Genomic DNA, 21,438 nt, shown 5'->3' on the forward strand with positions numbered 1-21,438 from the left:
GAGCTATAAAGCCTGCAGAGACGACATATATAATGGATCGACTCAAGGAAACCGTACTTAGCATGGAGCATAAGAGCACAAGAATTGCCTGGATGGTGCATCATCCAGCATTGCTTCACGACGAGAGCAATATTCCTTAGTCTGGGAGCAAAGATCCCCAGACCAGCCATACGCCTTGGTAACACCAACGAGTTCCATCCAACCAGGTGGCGCTTAGTCCGAAGGTGGCAACCAGACCAAAAAAAATTCGTCATCAAACTGAAGAACTTCTCCACACCTTTGGGCATTAGAAACATTGACATAAAAAAATTTGTGATAGAGGACAAGACGTGCCTAATAAGGGTAAGTCGACCGACGGTGGAAAGGTAGGAAGCCTCCCAGAAAGAAATTTTGGTCTGAACTTTTTGGATAGTGGCAATTCAAGCGGCTGAAGAGATGCGCTTTATTTATAAAGGGAGACCCAGATAGGAAATAGGTAAATCCGAAATTGCGCAGCTAAAAATCTGCTTTCCAGCGGCCAGCAAGGAAGATGAAACATTGAACATGGACAAGCAACATTTACTGTCATTAAAGGATAAACCCGAAAGAGAGAAAAAACTGAATGATGAGCTTGAATCTCAGCATTTGTTGCACGAAAGCGTGGCAAAAAATGATCATGTCATCAGCATAGGTGAGAATATGATGGGAGAATTTTTGGATGCCAATGTAATCGATTATGCCTTTATCCACTGCCCACTTGAACAACACCACGAGACCCTCAACGATGGCGTTAAACAATAAAGAGGAGAGATGATAGCCTTACCGAATACCACGCCCAAGCTTGAAATACCTACCTTTTGCTTTGTTAAGCTTAATCAAAGAGTGAGCATTTGATACCAACTCGTGTACCTACCGAGAGAAACGATGATCGATACGAAAGTTGGTAAGCATGTGGAATAAGAAAGGCCAATGGACCGAGTCGAAGGCTTTATGGAAGTCGAGCTTGAGAGATAAGAAAGACTGTCCGTTGATATGCAAAGAGTGAAGAACTTTCGATGCCAAGATGAATGAGTGTTAAATTTGCCTGTGGAGGATAAAAGTGAATTGAGCGTGCTCGAGATATCAGAGGCCAAAACCTTAGCAATAATGTGGTAGAGGGCACTCATAACCGAAATCGGACGGAACCTCGAGATATCAGAGGCCGCCACGTCCTTCGGATGAGAGAGACAATGGCTAAGTGCGTGTGAACCGACAACCGACAGTTACGATGGAATTCAGCGAAGACATTGATAACGTCATGTTGAATGCAAGACCAAAAGATATGGAAGAAATCCACGAGAAAATCGTCGTAGCCAGAAGCTTTCCATCCTAAAAGACCATTGATAGCCAAAATGATTTCAGCGTCAACGAACTTAGATTGCATAGCTCTGGCTTGAGATTGATCAATAGCCCGCAATAGATAAAGAGCTATATTTTTTCCTAACAACTATATATACGAGCGGGGAAGTTAGAGTCCCACAATTGGAAAGTTACTTGTCATGCCCTCCTCACACTATTATTTTGCATATGACCTCCATCTTATCCCAAAAGAACTACTGATCTTCTAAATCTTTTTATCTACTTCTAAATCTTTTTATTTACCGACGCACTCAAAATTCTTAAACAGCCTTGTCTTTCTCGCATTTATATTTTTTTCACCATTTGCGCCCCTTTTGCCCGTTTTTACTATTGTTGCTACTAAACAAAATTAAGATGTATTTCATTTAAGCCATAGTAAATCAAAAAAATAAAAAAATACAAATAGAAAAAACAACTATAAAAAAAGTTACATGCAAACGGCAGAAATGCATACTTTTGTAAGTTTCCATTAATTTTTTCTCCGGAGCAGTTGGCATAAAGAAAATATTCATCCATGGTCAAGATGGCAGAGCTAGCAGGATATACTGATAGAGACTGTTCAGATGTGGTGTCCATGAAATTCCAAATAGCACACAAGTTATATCCTGTGTTAAATGGTCTTATTTATATTCCATGTTATATATATATATATATATATATATATATATATATATATATATATATATATATATATGGTGGTTTTGTTTCATGATATCATATGGTGGTCACGCTTTTTTTTTATGGAGTTAGCCACCAAATTCTAAATATAACCTTACAAATGTGTTAAGCATAATTTATTTACTATCTGATGCACCATAAGATTCTTCTTTTGAGATGAAAAGTCATATGCTCACGATTCAAGAAAATAAGGGTGGTTTAAAAATGCTATAAAACATGAATAAACTTTATCACATGGATATAGTCTATGTCACAAAGACACGTGGACCTGAACAGATGGACGTGTGATGCGGATTTTATTCCAAAGTTTGAATTTATTTTAAAATATAGGACACTGATACATACACTTTTAAAAAATTTAAATAATAAGAAATGTTTTTTGATATTTTAATATATATATATTTAAAATATTAAATAATATTAAAATATTCCACATGCCCGCTCGTGTCACTAGGGACACCCCCACCAAAATGGTATGTGGGACATAAGATATAGTAAATAAGACGTGCTAAACATGATACAAAGGTTAGATTTTGCCTCTAAAGCTTAAATCTACGTAAATCAAGCCTTTTATATATATATATATATATATATATATATATATATATAGAGAGAGAGAGAGAGAGAGAGAGAGAGGCTTTAGAAGGGTTTTTTTGTTCTCTGTTTTCTCAAAACTTACCATACAAATGCGTTCTACTTCTTGCATCGTCCGATTTTGGTGCATGGATAGTTTTTTATAAGGTTTGAATGTGTAAAATTATTATAAATATCTAAAGCTTAAAAAATCAAGTTTTTTTTATTGAAAAGCATGTCCCTTCTTCCTCGTAGCAAATCAACCACGTGGAACGCGTATGTGGGCTCAGATTTGCTAAAAATAACCCAGAAACCCCTCAAACTTCCTAACAAATTCTGGGTCATTTTTGTAGGTTTCCATTTTGCTAGCAAAATCAACAATGTCCGACACATGGTGCGCAGCTACCAGCACAAACAGATGGGCCGTTCATCGCAGCTTTGATGGACGACCCACATAAAAACACACATTTTTGGGCATTCTTGTCTTTTAGTGACGGTTTTTGACCGCGCTAAAGGTTCTAGCAGAAATTGTGAGCTTTAGTGACTGTCAAAACACTGACCGCCGCTAAAGGTCCTAGTTTTCGCTGGGACCTTATGCGTTTTTCTACTTTCTTTTTTTTTGTGTGTGTGTAGCTGTCTTGTGATGGACGGCCCACAGAGTTGCGCAGGTAGCTAAGGATTTTTGCTGAAACCATGATGCATTCGACAGTTGCGTTCAACTGTTTAGACCCTGAACTACACCTGGTGGGTCTTGACCTCGGTCTGACTCTGAGGTGATGGTACCGAGCCCAGGTCTGAACTATTGGACCTAGCAAAGAAAGAATCATCAGGATATTGGAACCGAGTCAGACATGAGCCTTAAATTGAAACTTCATAAGCCATATCCAGGTCCTGTGTCCTACCAAGTCCGAACAACTCATCTGACCTATTTTACTATGCTTGGATCTGGGTCCTACCAAATCCGATCTGGGTGAAATTTGTTCATACTCAATCCAATGACGTGATGCTTGGAACTGTATCCTACCAAATCCAATCCCGGTAAAATTTGGTCATACTCAATCCATTGACATGCCTACCACTAGGGTCGCAAACAGGTCAGAGGTCAGATCTGTAATGACTCCCATTATCAAATCCGGGTAATCCATCTATGAATCTGCATTGGATTTGGAACAAACAATGTTGGGTTTAGTCAGATCTGAGTCGGAATCGGATAAATAAATAAGTTTGGAGCTGAACTAGGACTGGGTCTGATCCAACCCTTCTTGTCTATTTCACATGGACACCGATATACTTTACCTGTTTTCTACAGATCCGGTATCAAAGCGAGTCAAATCATAACCGGATCCAGAATTCTACCATGTGTCCTGATTCATATCCAAATCCAAAATCAGATCCATTTATTGAGCATTGGACCCAGTTTCAGGTCAACACCGACCTGACCCATATGTGATATGTTTGCAAATTGCAACCTTACTGACTTTTATGGCTGTCAACAGGTTTTGGTACCTGACCCATCAAGGTATATACTCAAACACGTCCAAATAACAATTTGTTGGGTTCGGGTTCGGGTTATGTCGGGTCACAAAAATGAAATCCTAAACTTGGAGCTGCATAATTTTAAAATTTTATTTTTATTAAAAATACATATAAAATACTCAGGTTGAATTGAGTACCTGGCAAAAAACACTTAGCCTCGGGTACCCAGAAAAAGTCATGACCCAAATCCAGCCCCCATATAGCTCCGGTCGGTTTGGGTCGACCTTAGTATTATTTGGCTTGACACTTTTCATGCCCATACCCGAGAATTCAGGTTCCAGTCGGGTACCCAATACATATCAGACCACCCACACCACACCTCAATTCTCAAATAATTGGAACCTTGACGAGTACGGATATGGTGCAATCACATATCACAAAATTTGTGCATTAAGCACCGGATATCCCTCCATCAGGCCTGTCCCACAGACAGGCCCTATATCCCCAAGATGAACGGTGATCAGGTGGTTAATGCACAAATATTTGTGCAATCAATCTTTTCACAACCTTGACCCGGTCTCTCTCTCTCATCGTTTGCCGGTTCGTATCTCACCGAGTTGCCAACTGCCCACAACGGAAAACTAGACATAGAGAAACGAGAAAGCGTGGGGAAGGAGCGAAGCAGAGGCGAGAGGATCATCGGCTGAGGGGGTCTGGTGAGAGCTTCTTCCCCCACGGTGGGCCTTACCAATCAGAGGTCCATGGAATCCCTGAGCAGCCACCACCATCGAGGAGGAGGAAGGCCTCCGCAGCGGCTGCAGGCGGAGTCCCTGACGCTCTTCGCCGAGGCCGTTCATTTGGTGCTCTCCCGATGGACCGCCCTGCTCCTCGCCGTCCACAACCAGTGGGGAGGCTGCAACTCCCGCCACAAGTCCGACCAATTGGTCCGAGATTTGGTCTCCTGGTTCGCCTTCTCAAATGGTGACGATGGTTTCCCTTCCTTTCATATGAACCTCTCCTTCGCTTCCTCCATTAGTTTTAGGCTCTCTCTCTCTCTCTCTACGCATTGTGGTGTTGTTTATGCGGTTCTGTGATGTGGGTGGATGCAGTTTCTTTTCTCCTTTCTATCTTTTTTTTTGGTTGAATGATTTTATATTGATTTGAAGAAGTTGGTCGTGTTGCATTGATGCCCACATTGTCTGAATGATGATTGAAGGTTCTTTTATGATTGGATTTTGATTCATATGGACGATATAGGTAGTTGAGGATGATTATTTATCGTAGTTTTTAGTTTTTATTTTTTTCCTGTATGCGGGTATTGTTTCTGGTGTGGCATATCAGGTTAGGAGGATCTGAAGCAAATTAGTTGTGCTTGAAAGCATGATGCTAGAGAGATGTTCTATATAGCCAACATTTTTTGTTTTCTGTTGGTTTTCAGCACCCCTTCATATAGACGAGTTGGAAATGATGCTTGATGAGAAGATGGTGCTCTTTTTCAATGCAGAGATTGAGGATGGTAGCATTGAGGAGGTATGAATGTGCTGAACCGTGCAGGTGGCTGTAGATGTAGCTTTAAATCATTTTTTTACGTGTACAAATTGTTTCATTGACTGTTAAATCTTCTCGAGAAACCCATTTAAAGAATTAGAGGGGTTATAAATGCTTTATCAGCATCAGAAGATGCCGTTGAAGCTCTGCTTTTGCTATAATTAGAACCGTTACATGATTTGAGAACATGATTTTGAAGAAGAAAGATGGACTTTCATTAAAAAAAACAAAAACAGGAAAAGTGACAAGAAGGAGCAGAAGGAAAGTGACAAGAAGATGCCCCTGGTTGTGTTTGGACAATGTTGAAATGATAAAATAACACTGTTGATGCACTTTGGGAGGCCTGTGTGTTAATGAATTGCACCTCATCTAAACGCATACAAGTTGTGTGGAAACGATGGAAATTAGAAGTTTTTCAATGAAAGCTTTGTAAATGCTACTGTGTCTGTTATTGTTTCCGTGATGCTTCTGTTTCGAGGGGTATATGTTTCATGTAATTTTTCTAGAGTAGTTCACAAATTTAAATGATTTTATATGATAAAATTTTCTTTCATTTCTTTTGATGTTTGGGTTTGTTCTTCTCTATTACAAAATCCTTGGCACATGCCTTTGTTCTTTTTAATTAAGGTTTCACATTCATGAGTCATGACGACATTGTAGTTGCGTATGGCTAATTTACAATCAAAGTATACTATAATCTCATTTTTTTATGCTGGTGCATGTATTGATTGGTTGCGTTGGAGCAGGTGGCAGAGCAATTGATGATCATACATGAAGATTTTCTTGAAGGAAATTATGACTCGGTATCTCAGCTGAGAAATTCTTGAAGAGAGCCACATCACATTTCTCAAAGCAAAGCGGTAAACTTGTACTGTTTTTGTTCATTTTTTATCTTTATGAAAGTAATAAGATTAACTAAATTGAGAAGCGCGGACTTGCCATGTTAACAGTATTGTTAAAGTTCCAGCAGAAGATTTCTCTTGGATTATCCAAAAAGTAGTTCCAACAGAAAATGCATATGTAGCTTAGGTGGGATAAATTATGTTATCGTCTTACAATCATAGAGGTCCATCTGTGCAGTGATCTTGCTTAGGGATGTATCATTTATATGAGGGATTTCCACAGACTGTTCACAATATTTGGTTAGACAAGTTGATTGTTGGTAGGATCAAGAAGTTAGACAGGTTGATTGTTGGCAGGATTGAACATATGTTACAGCAAGATTGGTAAAAACACAATGGCTTAGAAACTTCTTGGATGAGAGAATGTTCATTGTATTAGAGGAGGTTTTGCTATCGTGCATATGCAATGTACCCTTGGGATGTGAGTTGTTCCTATTTATAACTCTAATCCTAATGAGCAATTTTTAGATCAAGTTTGGTTAGGAAGGCAAGAAAGTGATTGTTGCCTTCATTCGGGAAAGTTTTGTGCTTGTTAATATAAAGGGAAGCGCTAGTGGAGGTTTTCATTTTGTTAAAATCATAAATGCTATCAATTCTTTACTAAAGCTTATCTGCAGAATTTGCCTTGTCATCCCTTTAAAGTTGGGAAAATGAAATGAGCTCAAGGGCAGTTGGCTCTTTTTCATTTTTCTTAATCATTTCCATGTGAGATCTTAAACAGAAGTTTTGGTTTATGTAGCTGTTATGCTTCTCTGCTCATTTCATCCCCAAAACTCCACTGTTTTATAAATTGATGCATTTTAGTTTTTTTTCTTAGCATTGCCATATTTCCCTTGATTCAATCTCGATTTCACCATCAACATTAAGATATGAACAGATTCTTGGAATTTCAGCTTCCTTGATTAGAAATTTAGAACTCTGGAGTGACCCATTTTTGGAGAGGTATACGGCAGTGAGGACTGAGAAATAGTTGAGCATGTTTAGTGGAGGGGAAACTGTTCTGTGTTCAGGCTGTAAACAAGAGCACTTTTGGGCATCTATTTGACTTCTAGCTCATTTTTTGATATATCTCCCATGAGTTTTGCATCATGAACTAAGATGGTATCTGTACATTCCATTGTCCATATTCTACTGGCTAGAAAATGACGCAGGATAAAACATTTTGTAGCTTGGGTTTTGCTTGAACTGAACTAGGCAGTTAAAGAATATAACAACAAATATCTTGCAGTTTTCAACTCTTTTAGTAAGGGGGTGTTTGATCGCCTCGGTTCTCAGATGGAGGGAAATCCTAAGATTTGAGAAGTGAGGATCTCTGGCCTGATCCTCCCAGGTTGGGCTGCAGAACCATGAATTAAGGCCATTTTATGTACCTCAGATCCTCAAAAAGCTCGGATCTGAAATACCATATTTGAGAACCTCGGATCTGGGAAGCTGACCTATGCACATCTGATCCTCAGATCTTAATGCACCCCAAGTATTTGTGTTAATATGATGCGAGTTTTTACATGATCTCCTTGTGGCAGGTGATTGACCAAAAAGCAGATGAAAGTTCAGATGAGTATGAACCAGCACTAGACTTGGCTTTGGATATCATGTAAGAAGAATCGAATGACACCGTCGATACCAACGGGGCTCTGCTTGTTTGGTAGGAGCTGTTACTGCATGTCACCTTGTGTTGGGATGTTGCAAGTTCAAAACTCAATGGTACTTTGTATAACTGGTGGGGGTCTGCCTAACCCCAACTTGCCTATAAAAAAAAACATATGTAAGAGAATTTCAAATGCCGATTTTTGAATTTCCACAATCATGCACACAAGTAGGATTCCAGCAAATTGAATGTTGACAAGAACCCAGTCTTGGCTTGTGGTCAGTTGGGTCTAGATTGGCCTAGCCCGGCCTGACTGGATATCTACACATAATAGAGGGAGGATCAGCTGCAATGTGATTGCATACTTTTAGTGTGCTGCTGCACCTGATCACCCTCCATCTTTGAGATAAAGCCTGTCATCTGTGAGGCCCAACAACAAATGAAGACAGCAGCACACCACATTGCACCTGATCTTCCCTTGATAACCTATCACTGCACTGGTCTAAAAAAGCCAGATACTAAAAAGCTCATATAAAATCTGATTTTTTACATGTAATTATGTATATATATATATATATATATATATATATATAGAGAGAGAGAGAGAGAGAGAGAGAGAGAGAAATGGGTCCGTGCTAAATGAAATATGCTAAATAAAATGTGCTAAATGGGTTTTTCTGCTCTTCCGGTATTTTTTTAACAGTTTTGACTCTATAAATGTGTTGGACATGGTCGATTTACGAGGAATCCATACCTGAGCCATGTATTTATGATGAAAAAATGATATTTGGAGCCTTGAAAATTTACAAAGATTTTGGACAGTTGATTTTTTGAACATTATAAAAACCCACCTAAGAGCTGATCCCTATAAAATCAAGTACATAGATCACAGTATGGTCATAATTTAAAAATAAAACAAAAAAACTCTGAAAAACTCATTTAGCATGGACCCATTATATATATATATATATATATATATATATATATATATATATATATAGAGAGAGAGAGAGAGAGAGAGAGAGAGAGATAGATAGATAGATAGATAGATAGATAGATAGATATGTGTGTGTGTGTGTGGAGAGTGAAAAGAAGTTGTTTCTGGTTCCTAACCCAAGTCGGGTCTGGACCCAATTTTTGTACTGGATCGGATCCAGATCCAAAGTGATAAATGCCTGTTGTAAATGTGTATATTATTAGAGGGTATTTTAGTACCCTAAAAAGGTTATGTATTAGTTATATATTAAACCTCTAATACAATGAAAAACACGCTGGAACCTATTGACGTGTTTTGCAGCCGCTTCTCCCTCTTTTCATTTTTCTCTTTCCTGCACAGGTGAACGTGGGAGGTCTTCATGTTTCAACATGGTATCAGAGCAGCGTTGAATGCTGGGTCTGAGATTGCCTTCTAGAAAGAACTCCCCTATCCAACTCCAACTCTGCGTGTGCCTTCTTCCCTTTCTCTCTATTCTACTTCGGCCCTGGTAAGAACCCGACATCTGGGTACGTTTCCTTCTCTTTTTCAAATTTGGTAAAAACCCTCTCAACGTGCGTCCTCTTCAGCGTGCGTTCTCTTCTTTTCCTTTCTGTTTATCTTCTTCTCTACTCTTTTTGACATCAACGTGTCCTTATCTTCTTCAGAACTGATTCTCTTATAATCAGTTAACTGATCCTAGAGGTGATATTTGTTCACTTAGATTTGCGTATTCAGTCGTTAAGATTAATGCTTGTGGTGTTTCCTATTTTTCGAATTATTAATAGTCCTGTTTCATGTTTTATCAGATCTGAAACCACTTCCACGTTTGATAATCATTAGTGAACTGCTTTAAGTCTGGAAACTATACACTCAAAGATCAATATTGTGCTGCCTCAGTTTGCAACATTCTGTTTCACGTTTTCACATTCTTTTGTGCGATATTCAGGTCTTGTCTTGAAAAACTGTTTAATCAGTTATCTCTCTAGTCATACCCGAATATAATAAGTCTGCCTTAATTTAAAAAAAAAGGCAGGATACTCAGGTGATTGAATTTTTGTTTGATTCAGACTTTTCTTTTCCTTTTTCTTTGCCAATGGACTCATCCTTCCCACAGTCAGGCCTTTCCTCCAACTTCCTTAGCCAATTGATCTCTGAAAAGCTGAATAATTCCAACTTCTTGACTTGAAAAAGGCAGATTGTTCCTTTTATAAGGAGTCAGGATTTCTCTAGTCATCTAGATGGATCGATCTCAATCCCTCCATAATTCACCTCGCAGGAAAAGACAGACGATAAAGGGGCACAATCCATCGTTCTTCTAAAAAATTCAGATTATGTTGCTTGGATGAAAATGGATCAAGCATTAGTGGCATACATCACCTCAACACTCTCACAGGAAGTTCTTGTTGCCATTCCCGATGATTGTTCAGCCAAAGAGTTGTGGGACAAGTTAGTTCAGACATATTCACATATTTTTGAAGCAAGAATTGTGTTTCTCAAGCGAGAATTTCAAATGTTGAAGAAAGATTCAATGTCTATTATGGAGTACCTGAATAAAATGAAAGGCATTACAGATCAACTGGCTATTGTGGGATGTCTCGTCAGTGATAAAGACAAAGTGCAGCAGACCTTGAGTGGATTAGGGCTGGACTATCATGTTCTGGTGACATCCTTGTTGTGTCTCCCGAAACTTCCAAAATTTGAAGATCTTCGTGCAAAGCTACTACAGTATGAAATGACCCTAAAAGGGTTCTCTAAGGACACCCATGTTCATTCAGGAACTCAAGATGTGCTGGCCACGGGACTGACTTATGGCAGAGGCAGAGGAGGAAATTCTTTTCGAGGAAAGGGAGGATAAGGGAGAAATGTCTCTGGTGGTCGTGGTATCCTTCCAACGCCCAATATACAGGGACAAAGGCCTATTCCTACCTGCTTCCTATGCAATAAGAAATGACATATTAAGGCGAATTGTTGGTTCAATCCTCAAAATAAGGAAAAAACTCCACAAACAGAGGCTAAGAAGGATGAAGAAGTAAAAGACTTGTTATTGGCAGCCTTAGCAGGCTTAAATATGAAACAAAATGATAAAGGCATTTGGTACGTTGATTTTGGAGCAACGACACACGTCTCAGGTGATGCGGGTAAACTCTAAAACCTTAATCCTTATGTTGGTAAGAGTAGCATAGTCACAGGAGATGGTTCTCATCACTCCATCTCACATATTGGAAATGCCATTATACCCATGTCCAAGTCTTCTCTTAATCTTTCAAATGTTATTCATGCTCCTAATATCCAGAAGAATATTGTTTTTGTCTCAAAACTTGTTGATGGTGTTAATGCCTTAGTTGAATTTACTCCCTCTTCTGTTTATGTCAAGGATCTTTGCACGAGGGAGACATTTGCTGAGGGAAAGAGACAAGACAACATGTACATCTTCCAAGAAGATCCTTCCTTCACTATTCATTCTGCGGATTCATCCTTGAAGCCTCAATATTCGTCTTTTGTTCCTTCTAAATATGTGTTTGCCATCTCTGAATGTAATAAGCCAACTCTTTGGCATAGTCGTTTGGGTCATTGTGGTCGTCATTTTATTGAAAAACTTGTCTCGAATAATTTCATTCCTAAGTCCAGTCTGGGTTCAGAAGCCAGTGAAATAAAATGTCCTAGTTGTCATTTATGTAAGAGTCATATTTTGTCTTTCAATTTAATTAATAAGAGAGCTTCAATGCCCTTTGAGACCATATGTTCTGATGTCTGGGGCCCTGCCCCATTTGCTTATGTTTCTGGTAGCAAATATTACCTCATTTTTATTGATAGTTATTCCCGCTATACTTGGATATTTTTCATGAAACACAAATCAGAAGTTTTTGGATTGTTTCAAAATTTTCATTCCTTTGTCAAAAATCATTTCTCTACCAATATTCTCAATTTCCAATGCGATGGAATAGGGGAATTCTCTTCCAGTGATTTTGTTAATTTTCTTCAACATAATGGGATAAAGAGAAGAGTGTCTTGCCCACATACACCTCAACAGAATGAAATTGCAGAGAGAAAGCATCGGCATATTATTGAGAGTGCAATGAGCATGATGCATGAGACTAATTTACCTATCACTCTATGGACAGAAGATTTCAAATCCACAGTTCATGTGATAAATCGATTGCCCATGACCATTTTAGAAAATAAGTCTCTTTTCTTCTCTTTATTTGGAATACACCCTAACTACCATGAATTACGTGTGTTTGGATGTGTTTTCTATGTTCACGTTGACAACTCATTGAGAAATAAGTTTCAGGACAAAGCATTGAAATGCAGGTTCGTGGGATATGCTGAAGACTATAAGGGGTATAGGTGTTATGATCCATTGAGCAAACACGTCAAAATATCGAGGAATGTCATTTTTGACGAGATGAACTTTGACGATCAGCCCATTAATCCAAGTTTTCATATTGCTAGTTCAGGTCCCAGTGTTGAGGTGTACGATCCATGGTTAAATTCAGAACTCTTCTCCAATGCTAGAGAAGATTGTCCTACAGATTGCAGCCAGAAGGAGATATGTCAGGAGTCATCAAATGTATCCCAAACAGAAGAGGTTACCACACAAAACTTGGAGCTAGTAAGGTATAAAGGTATTGTATACACCCAGCGAGAAAAAGAGCAAGAACCCTCGTCTTTTTCTTGTGATGATGATTCTGGTCCTTCTACTTCCGCTCCACAGATGTTGGACAACATCAGAAGATCCACTCGGGCTCGACATCCGCTTGACAGGTGGGTAAGTTATAAAATTTTTTCATTGGATTTTCAATTGTTCCTAACATCCATAAATAAAGAGGATGAGCCTCTCACATTTTATCAAGCTGCAAACTCTAGAAGATGGATCGAAGCAATGAATGAAGAAATTGAAGCTTTACATGAATGTGGTACCTGGGAAGTTGTGCCTAGACCACTAGATAGGAATATAGTTGGGTCGAGATGGGTATACAAGATAAAATATAAACCAGATGGGAGCATTGAAAGGTATAAAGCTAGACTTGTAGCCAAAGGATTCACACAAGAACAAGGACAAGATTTTGATTAAACCTTCAACCATGTTGTTAAGATGGGAACCATTCGTATTGTGTTGGGTCTTGCCATTGAACATGGATGGACATTGAGCCAGTTAGATGTTAAAAATGCATTTTTACATGGGGACCTAAAAGAGGAGGTCTATATGGAACAACCCATCGGGTATGCAGAACAAGATGCCAATCATTATGTATGCAAGTTGGAAAGAGCTTTATATGGATTGAAGCAAGCTTCTCGGTCTTGGTTCGAGAGTTTTTCGTTGGAAATACAGAAGCACGGTTTCTCTCGGTCTCTTCTAGATCACTCATTATTCATCTACAATGAACGAGATGTAACCACTCTTCTGCTAATATATGTCGATGATATTATCATCACAGGAAACTACAGAATCCATATTAAGGAAGCAAATAATATATTAAATCAGAGATTCAAAATGAAAGATCTCGGTGATCTGCGATATTTTCTTGGGGTGGAAGTTGATAAAACGTGTGATACACTTACTCTTACTCAACACAAATACACGATGGATATTCTTAGTAAAGCAGGCATGAAAGATTGTAAGTCATTGGCAACTCCAAGCATCGTCCATCAAAAATTGAGTTCTAAAAAAGGGGATTTATATGAGGATCCCACTAGATATCGCAGCATCGTGGGCATGTTACAATATCTGACCTTTACTAGACCTGACATAGTCTATTCAGTGAATCAAGTATCTCAGTTTATGCATGAACCTCATACATCGCACATGGAGGTAGTTAAGCGAATACTTCGTTATCTAAAGGGTACAATTGGTGATGGGCTTATGTACAGGAAAAGTGAATTAAATAAAGGTAGCCATGAAATCATTATATATGCTGATGCTGATTGGGTGGGTGACCCAGATGAACGACGGTCTGTATCTGGTTATTATAGTTTCATTGGATCCAACATGGTCTCTTGGAGTAGCAGAAAGCAAAAGGCAGTTGCTAGGTCAAGTACAGAGGCTGAGTACAGATCGATGGCTGCTGCGACTACTGAGGCTACGTGGATAAGACATCTCTTAACAGAGATGGGAGAACCGATTATTCGCTCACTTCTGTTGTGTGATAATCAAAGTGCCATCAATATGTCCTTTAACCCCATCTATCATAGTCGAGCAAAGCATATTGAGATTGATCAACATTTCGTGAGAAAAAAGGTTGAAGAAAAAGAGATTGAACCTATGTTTGTGCGAACTGAAGAGCAAGTTGCAGATATATTCACCAAAGGATTGACAAAGGACAGATTTTGGTTTCTAAAAGGCAAGTTAGTCATGGTCCAGGACCATGCACAACTTGAGGGAGGCTGAAAAGAAGTTGTTTCTGGTTCCTAACCCAAGTCGGACCTGGACTCAATTTTTGTACTAGATCGGATCTAGATCCAAAGTGATAAATGCCTGTTGTAAATTTGTATATTATTAGAGGGTATTTTAGTACCGTAAAAAGGTTATGTATTAGTTATATATTAAACCTCTAATACAATGAAAAACACGCTGAAACCTATTGACGTGTTTTGCAGCCTCTTCTCCCTCTTTTCGTTTTTCTCTTTCCTGCACAGGTGAACGTGGAGGTCTTCACGTTTCAACAGAGAGAAACTGGAATATGTTTACCAACCAAATATGTTTGCTGGTATGAATCCACATTCTTATAAGTTTTTGTGCAAATCTAACTAGATGCATTTGGTGTGGTCCATTTGCTAGAACCAATTGTTTGATTGTTGTATTCGAATCAAGAAATGTGATTTTTTATGTTTGAATATTTATGAAAATTCTAAGTCATTGATTTTCAACCCTTAAAAGATCCTTCTTATACATCGTAATTGGATGATCCAAGAGTATCTTTCTATAAAACCAAGCATACAGTGAAATTTAAAAAAAAATTTAAAAAAACCTATGAAAATCTTGGTTCATACCGGTAAACATATTTGGTTGGTAAACATATTTTAGTTGACTTATATATATATATATATATATATATATATATATATATATATATATATATATATATATATAGTTACTAGAATATGAGAACTAATGTGTGAAACACGATTTTCATGGAATTTTTGTTATTTCTCTTGGACCTAACCGTATAGATGTGATCTACATGTTTGGTTTTATAAGAATTTGCTTTTGAATAATCCGATTTTGATTTTGATGCATAAACGAGATTTTTTTGAAGCTTTAAAATCAATGGCTCAAAATCTTCATAAATATTCAAGCATTCAAAAATCACATTTTTCATTGAAAAATACATGATCCTATGATTGATTCCTATCAAATTCACCATTCCAAGCACATCTAAATGGCTGGATTTGCAAAAAAAGTGCCGAAAATGCCCATGTTTATAATTCTCATATTTCACTTCTCATATTCTAGTGTCTCTCTCTCTCTCTCTCTCTCTCTCTCTCTCTCTCTCTCTCTATATATATATATATATATATATATATATATATATATATATATATATATATATAGGGTAACTAAAATATGTTTACCAACTCAATATGTTTATTGGTGTGAACCAAGATTTTTGAGGTTTATTTGCTTTTTGTCGAAAATTTCTCCATTGGGATGTGATCTAGACACTTGGTTTTATAGAAATAGATTATTGGATCATCCAATTCATATGTATAGGAAGGATCTTTCAAGGGTTGAAAACGAACAACATAGAATTTTCATAAATATTTAAGCATAAAAAATCACATTTATTGATGAGATTATGATGATCCTTGTCAAAAAAAAAACTATGAAAATCTTGATTCATACTAGAAACCATATTTAGTTGGTAAGCATATTTCAGTTTACACACACACACACACACATATATATATATATATATATATAGGTGCGAAATGGTACATGCTTAATGAGTTTTTGAGGGCTTTTTTATTTTATTTTTAAATTCTATGTGATCTATGTACTTGATTTTATAAAGATCAGCTTTTGAAGTGTTCGAGTTTCACATAGGTGAGTTTTTATAAGGTTCCAAAAATCAACTATTCAAAATATTTATAAATTTTTGAGGCTCGAAATATTTTTTTTTATGGAAAACACATGATCCAATTGTGGATTTCTCATAAATCGACCATGCCAGGTTGAAACTGCAGAAAAAACATTGGAACCCATTTAGCACTATTCAATTTCACACCTACCCATATATATATATATATATATATATATATATATATATATATATATATATATATATATATATATATATATCAAATTCTATATATATATATCAAATTCTATAATTAAAAATCAAAACCAATTTTGCTTTTTTATTATAACATGTGGATTAGGCTTACCAAATCTAGCTAAACGTAGTTGATAAAATCCGATCCGAGATACGGAAGTTCATGTTTATTGATTATTTTAGCAACCTTTGTGATGAATGAGGGGTCACAGTCCAGTCAATTTAGGGATAGGGTTCGAAACACGCAATGAAGTGAGAGTAAGTCGCTTTATATCAGAGCTTGGACTCAGCTGCAGATGGTCAACACGGATTCATCGAAACAAGGACTAGTCAGGGATCCATGCAGTTTGGGTCATGTTCATCTACGCACTAATGTAGTTTGCCCGTGGCCCGAGCCGGACTGCTAACTACGACTAGACCAACTTGGCTGGCTCAGGTTTTGGAGATTGGAATCCTCCTCAGTAAGCCCCGCTTGCAAGGTCTCTTGGACTTGAGTGGGCTGGGTCGAGTGCAGGAGCTTACATGGCTTGACATGATGTGGGTGTGGGCTCGTAATTGGACCAAGGATAATTTTTGTATTTTGGATTAATTCCAAGGACATTTTTGATAAAAGAAGCTCTCATCAAATTACCAAAAAGCACAAGAGTTCTTGGGATGGACAGCCTCGAATTTTTTACCCTTCCGCCCCTCCGTCCTCATTTAGAAAATTACGGAATTCCCCACCAAAATTCCCAGACTCTACTTCTCAAGCTCTTAAGCAAAAACAAACGAAGCGTCGTTTGTGAGGGTAATTACGTCATTTTCACCGTACCTACTTGACCGTACTTCCCGGTGACTAACGGCTGTTTCATGAGATGCCGAATACTGAGACGGAATATTCGCTCTCCTTCAAACGCTTCTCTCGCTCACCGAGTCGCCGTCAGGACTAACGGAGGAAGTTAGATCGCCGGCGACCAGCTACCGCAGGCGGTTGGGGGTGGGTAGGTGAGTCCGCTGGGCGCTCCCTCCCCTGCCCACTATAAAAGGCCGACGCTGGTGATGCCCAGTGAACCTCACTTTTTTTATTTTTTACTGCCCTTCTTCTTCGTCTGTCCCACTCTTTCTTTCTTCTTCTTTCCTCTTGCTCTTGGAATTCCTTCAGTCTAAAGAAGGCTGAACGAGTGAGGAAAAGGGGAAGAAATCTCTCCTTTCTTGCTCTTGCTTCCTGCAAGGAGAAATCGAAACACAGAGCTCTCTCTCTCTCTCTCTCTCTCTCTCTCTCTCTAGTGTATTATATGGCCTCCATCACTCTGCGCAAGGGAGGATCGGTCGGGATTTGCGGGCGTTTCGCTCAGATCTCGGCGTTTCGGTAGTTTGAACTCTCTCTCTGTACAATTTTGTTTTTCTTCATGAAATTCTTCATTTTCTTGCCTTTTGTTTGAAATTAGAATAGAGATTTGGGCGGATGATTCTCGCGTTGGCGTCTGGTCTTCGTTTTGCTCTTTTTTTTTGTTGTTTCGCATTACAACACTCATCGGTGCACGTTTTTGTCTGAAATTTTTGGACAAGGCATACTCTTTTAGATTGGAAGGATTTCGAGAGAAATCTCCTGCAATTAATCTTCGAAGCTCTTCTTCTTTTTCTTCTTCTCCATTTCTTTGGAAGCTGATGTAAATCTAATCTCTTTTTCTTTCGAAATGAATTAGTTATTCTCTTTTCCCTTAATCTCCAGTTTTCTTCCTTATTTTCGTGCATTTTCCCGTTATTTTTCCTGCTTTCCTATATAAAATTAGATATTGTTAGATAGCTCATATTTTTGGTAGATTTTCCACGTGAATCCAAGATCAGGTTTACATCAGAAACGGAGTGATCTTTGCTCAGCAATTTGTTAGATTATGTTCTCGCTTGTAACTGTTGAGTAGTGCGAAACGAAAAGAAAAACTCGAGCTTTAGGCGATGATTTATTCTTCTGTTTCCATGTTTATGCATTTTTCCGTCTTTTTCACGATTCAGAGAGAATTAGTAGAGAACTTTGTTAAATTGGGGGTTCTTGTTCGATGATACCTTTTAGCTCGCAGATAGAAGGGGAAAAACTCTGCGAGATTTTTTTTGGCTCATCTGGTGGCCCGCTTATTGATAGATCATGACATAAATCGTGTTCTTTTGTGGTTCTGAGAACTCGATTTTCTGCAGCCTTTATTTTTTATTTTTTGCCAATTCCTTCTCTTTTTTTGGGAGAAAAGTATATATTCATTTCATGTCAGATAGAAAGTACTACAGCATGGAGTGACGAGATGTCACTGAGCAAAAAGACCTCGAGACATGCCTGGAACGGAATTTCCAGGTCAGCCCATTTAAATCTAGAGCCAATAAAAAGTTCCCGAAGTGCAGCTTTAGCAATCATGGTGTGATTGCCAATTCCTTCTCAAAATATCGTTTTTGCTTTTGTAATGGTTCCTATGAGTTTATGGCGTTTTTTTTAACCTGTAATCTGTTAAAACGTTTTTGTTTCTTGATCGATCATTCGATCTTCAAGTAGAGCGGAATAGCTTGAGGCCGAACGGTCTGTTATTTTATACTTTTAAAATAAACCGGGTTTATTCCTAATTTTTATGATTATTTCTTGACAGGTTAATTAATAAATAATTTTCCTTGGGGTCCCGCGTGTCTCTTGGACCCCGGTGCCTTGTTGAGATTCCAAAATAATAATAATGATAATAATTAGAAATTGCTGTTTTTGGTTTTACAGTTTTACTAGCCCACATTTGTTAAGAGTGATCTTTAGCTGGTTGCACTTCAGAGCGTTGTTTCTTATTTAATTTTCCTTTCATACTCCTGCGTTTAGTTTTTCAATGTAACGATGTATTTGAAAGGTTCTTTGCCCTGTTTCCGAAGAGCTTTACTTCCTTCTCTCTTTTTTGGTAGATTCATGTGTATTTTTCTGCTGAGCTAGTTTGCCTCCATCTGTTCACAAAGATGAAAGAACGGCTCGTCTGACCCTCCTTTCTGCGACCACGTTTATTGCAGCCACATCCTTCACTCGGCGTACGGCAAGAACCAGGACGACCAGCCCACGCCGAGCGTGCTGCCGGACGATGTGATCCCCCAACAACAGTCGGAGAAGTACTGGGCCCCACACCCGGAGACGGGGGTGTTCGGACCCGCTGGGGAGGAAGGCCAAGGTGGCCCTTCCACTGGTGGGGGCGAGCGCCTGAGCTCCTCCCCCGTATCGCCGCCGGCGGGGGGCTCCGTCCTAGAACAGAAGGCCTGGTTCCGCACCCACGGGGACGTCGACGTCGACAAAGAAGCCAAGTGAACGATCACCCTCTGCTGCTGCTGAAGCTACTTCCTCTCTACCACACTCTTAATTCCGTATCAGTACTTTTTGCTACTGCTATTATTACTACATGTGCTGTATGAAACTGCATAAGCTCCTCGTTTTCGCTTCTTATTCTGGTGATGGTCGTCGGTTGCGATGCATGATGTCAGTCATCGTGTTCTGCAGCCGCGGTGTCTGCCGGTTTGTGTTGTTTGCTTTGCTTTTCTCGCAGATAGATGATAATGAAGGCGATTTGATTATTGTTTCTGCGATTTTACTGCAACCTGCAGGCTCCGGTTTTGGCTTGCTTGTTACAGATTTACAAAACGTTACATGGTGACACGGCCGCTCTGACAAACCCACATTCACGTTCGATCTCTCGGTCCGTTCTGAGCAGGACCGTCCCCGTTCGCTACGCCGTTGCCGTTCAGGCTTTTGCTCTTTTGAGCCTTTTTTACGAACTGTGTATGGCAAATTGTACTCTGGAGCAGCGTACCCTGGGGATTGGTTCCCGCTTACCGGCCTCCACGTGACGTTTAGCTGGCATGGGGATTGTGATAAGAATTGGGATAAAGACATGAGTTGGCTCTATCCCCAATAGATTTCATATCTCGTTTATGGATTTTTCTTAACCCATCCTAAATCTGTTAGGCAATGCTAATAGTTCTCATATCTTCTTCAATGATTTCCTATGTTATTTCTTTCCTTGTATTCAACTCCTCCGGCTGTTCACAACAATAACATAAAAAAAGAAAGCAGGGTCATTTTTTCCCATAAATATAGGCAAACAATAAAAAATAACGACTACTTCGTTGAAAGGATCCAAGTATTTCAGCTGGTCGAAAGTTGTCAACCTCTTTTTGAGCAAAAAAATCAAAGATAGGGCATGCGATGACAAGACGCTGCCTAAGATGAATGAGAATCAATCTGTTAATGTCTTGGTTAAGTATTGCTGAAAGTGTTCTTCTTTTAGAAATGGCACAAGAAATATGACAGAACCTTATGAGGCTCAAAATAACTTGTCCCACGTTTATCAACTCTAATCGGACCTATTTCACGTGAGTTATGAATAAAGGCCGTTTCATGTCTACCTTGGGGCATTTAAAGCCACCTGGGACGAGTTACATCAATACTGACCACTGACATGATAAAATATTTAGACTCCTCACTAGATTAAGACAACATTATGAATCATTGATGAGTCGAATCCTTATGTCCACTCTGCTGTTGCCCTCTTTCAACAACATTTGTGCCACCATTCAGAGAGATGAGACAAGACGAAAGGTGATGAGCAAGAGAAACTAACCTTCAAAGTTGAATCCAACATAGAAGAGAAGAAGGCATTCATTGCCACCAGTCATAGAGAAAGCAACACCAACCCAGAAAAATAAACCAAGGTGCAGCTATTGCAAAAAACTGAGACACATCCGAAAAAAATGCTAGGAATTGACGAGCTGATCAGGGAAGGAAAAAAACTAAGATCAACATCCTAGGAAGGAAAATGCCAATGTTGTGTCCTTTGAAGACCTTGCAAAATAGTTTCAATAAATGAGCCACTCCAACCTTGCCACAAAACTTCATCTAAGCAGTTCAAGCATCACGAAAACAAGTATTAACTGTGCTTACATATCTCAAACCTCTACTACCGAATGGATAGTCGATACTGGCACTACCGACTATATGATTGGTCGACGTAATCAGATTTGTGACATTAAATCGACATTAAAGAAACCTGTCCACATAGTCGA

General features: G+C 38.7%; 1 protein-coding gene across 1 annotated transcript; it reads left to right on the plus strand.

Moving 5' to 3' along the window:
- Positions 1–17,442: 17,442 nt before the first annotated feature.
- Positions 17,443–19,957, plus strand: LOC149813502 (late embryogenesis abundant protein At5g17165-like). Its single transcript, XM_089990825.1, has 2 exons — positions 17,443–17,740; positions 19,399–19,957. Exons 1-2 carry the CDS (start codon positions 17,667–17,669, stop codon positions 19,685–19,687), a joined length of 363 nt encoding a protein of 120 aa, XP_089846951.1. The 5' UTR covers positions 17,443–17,666; the 3' UTR covers positions 19,688–19,957.
- The last annotated feature ends 1,481 nt before the right edge of the window (positions 19,958–21,438 follow it).

This window comes from Nuphar pumila, chromosome 16 (genome assembly GCF_984573655.1).
Source record: "Nuphar pumila chromosome 16, dmNupPumi1.hap1.1, whole genome shotgun sequence".
Taxonomy (NCBI): Eukaryota; Viridiplantae; Streptophyta; class Magnoliopsida; order Nymphaeales; family Nymphaeaceae; genus Nuphar; species Nuphar pumila.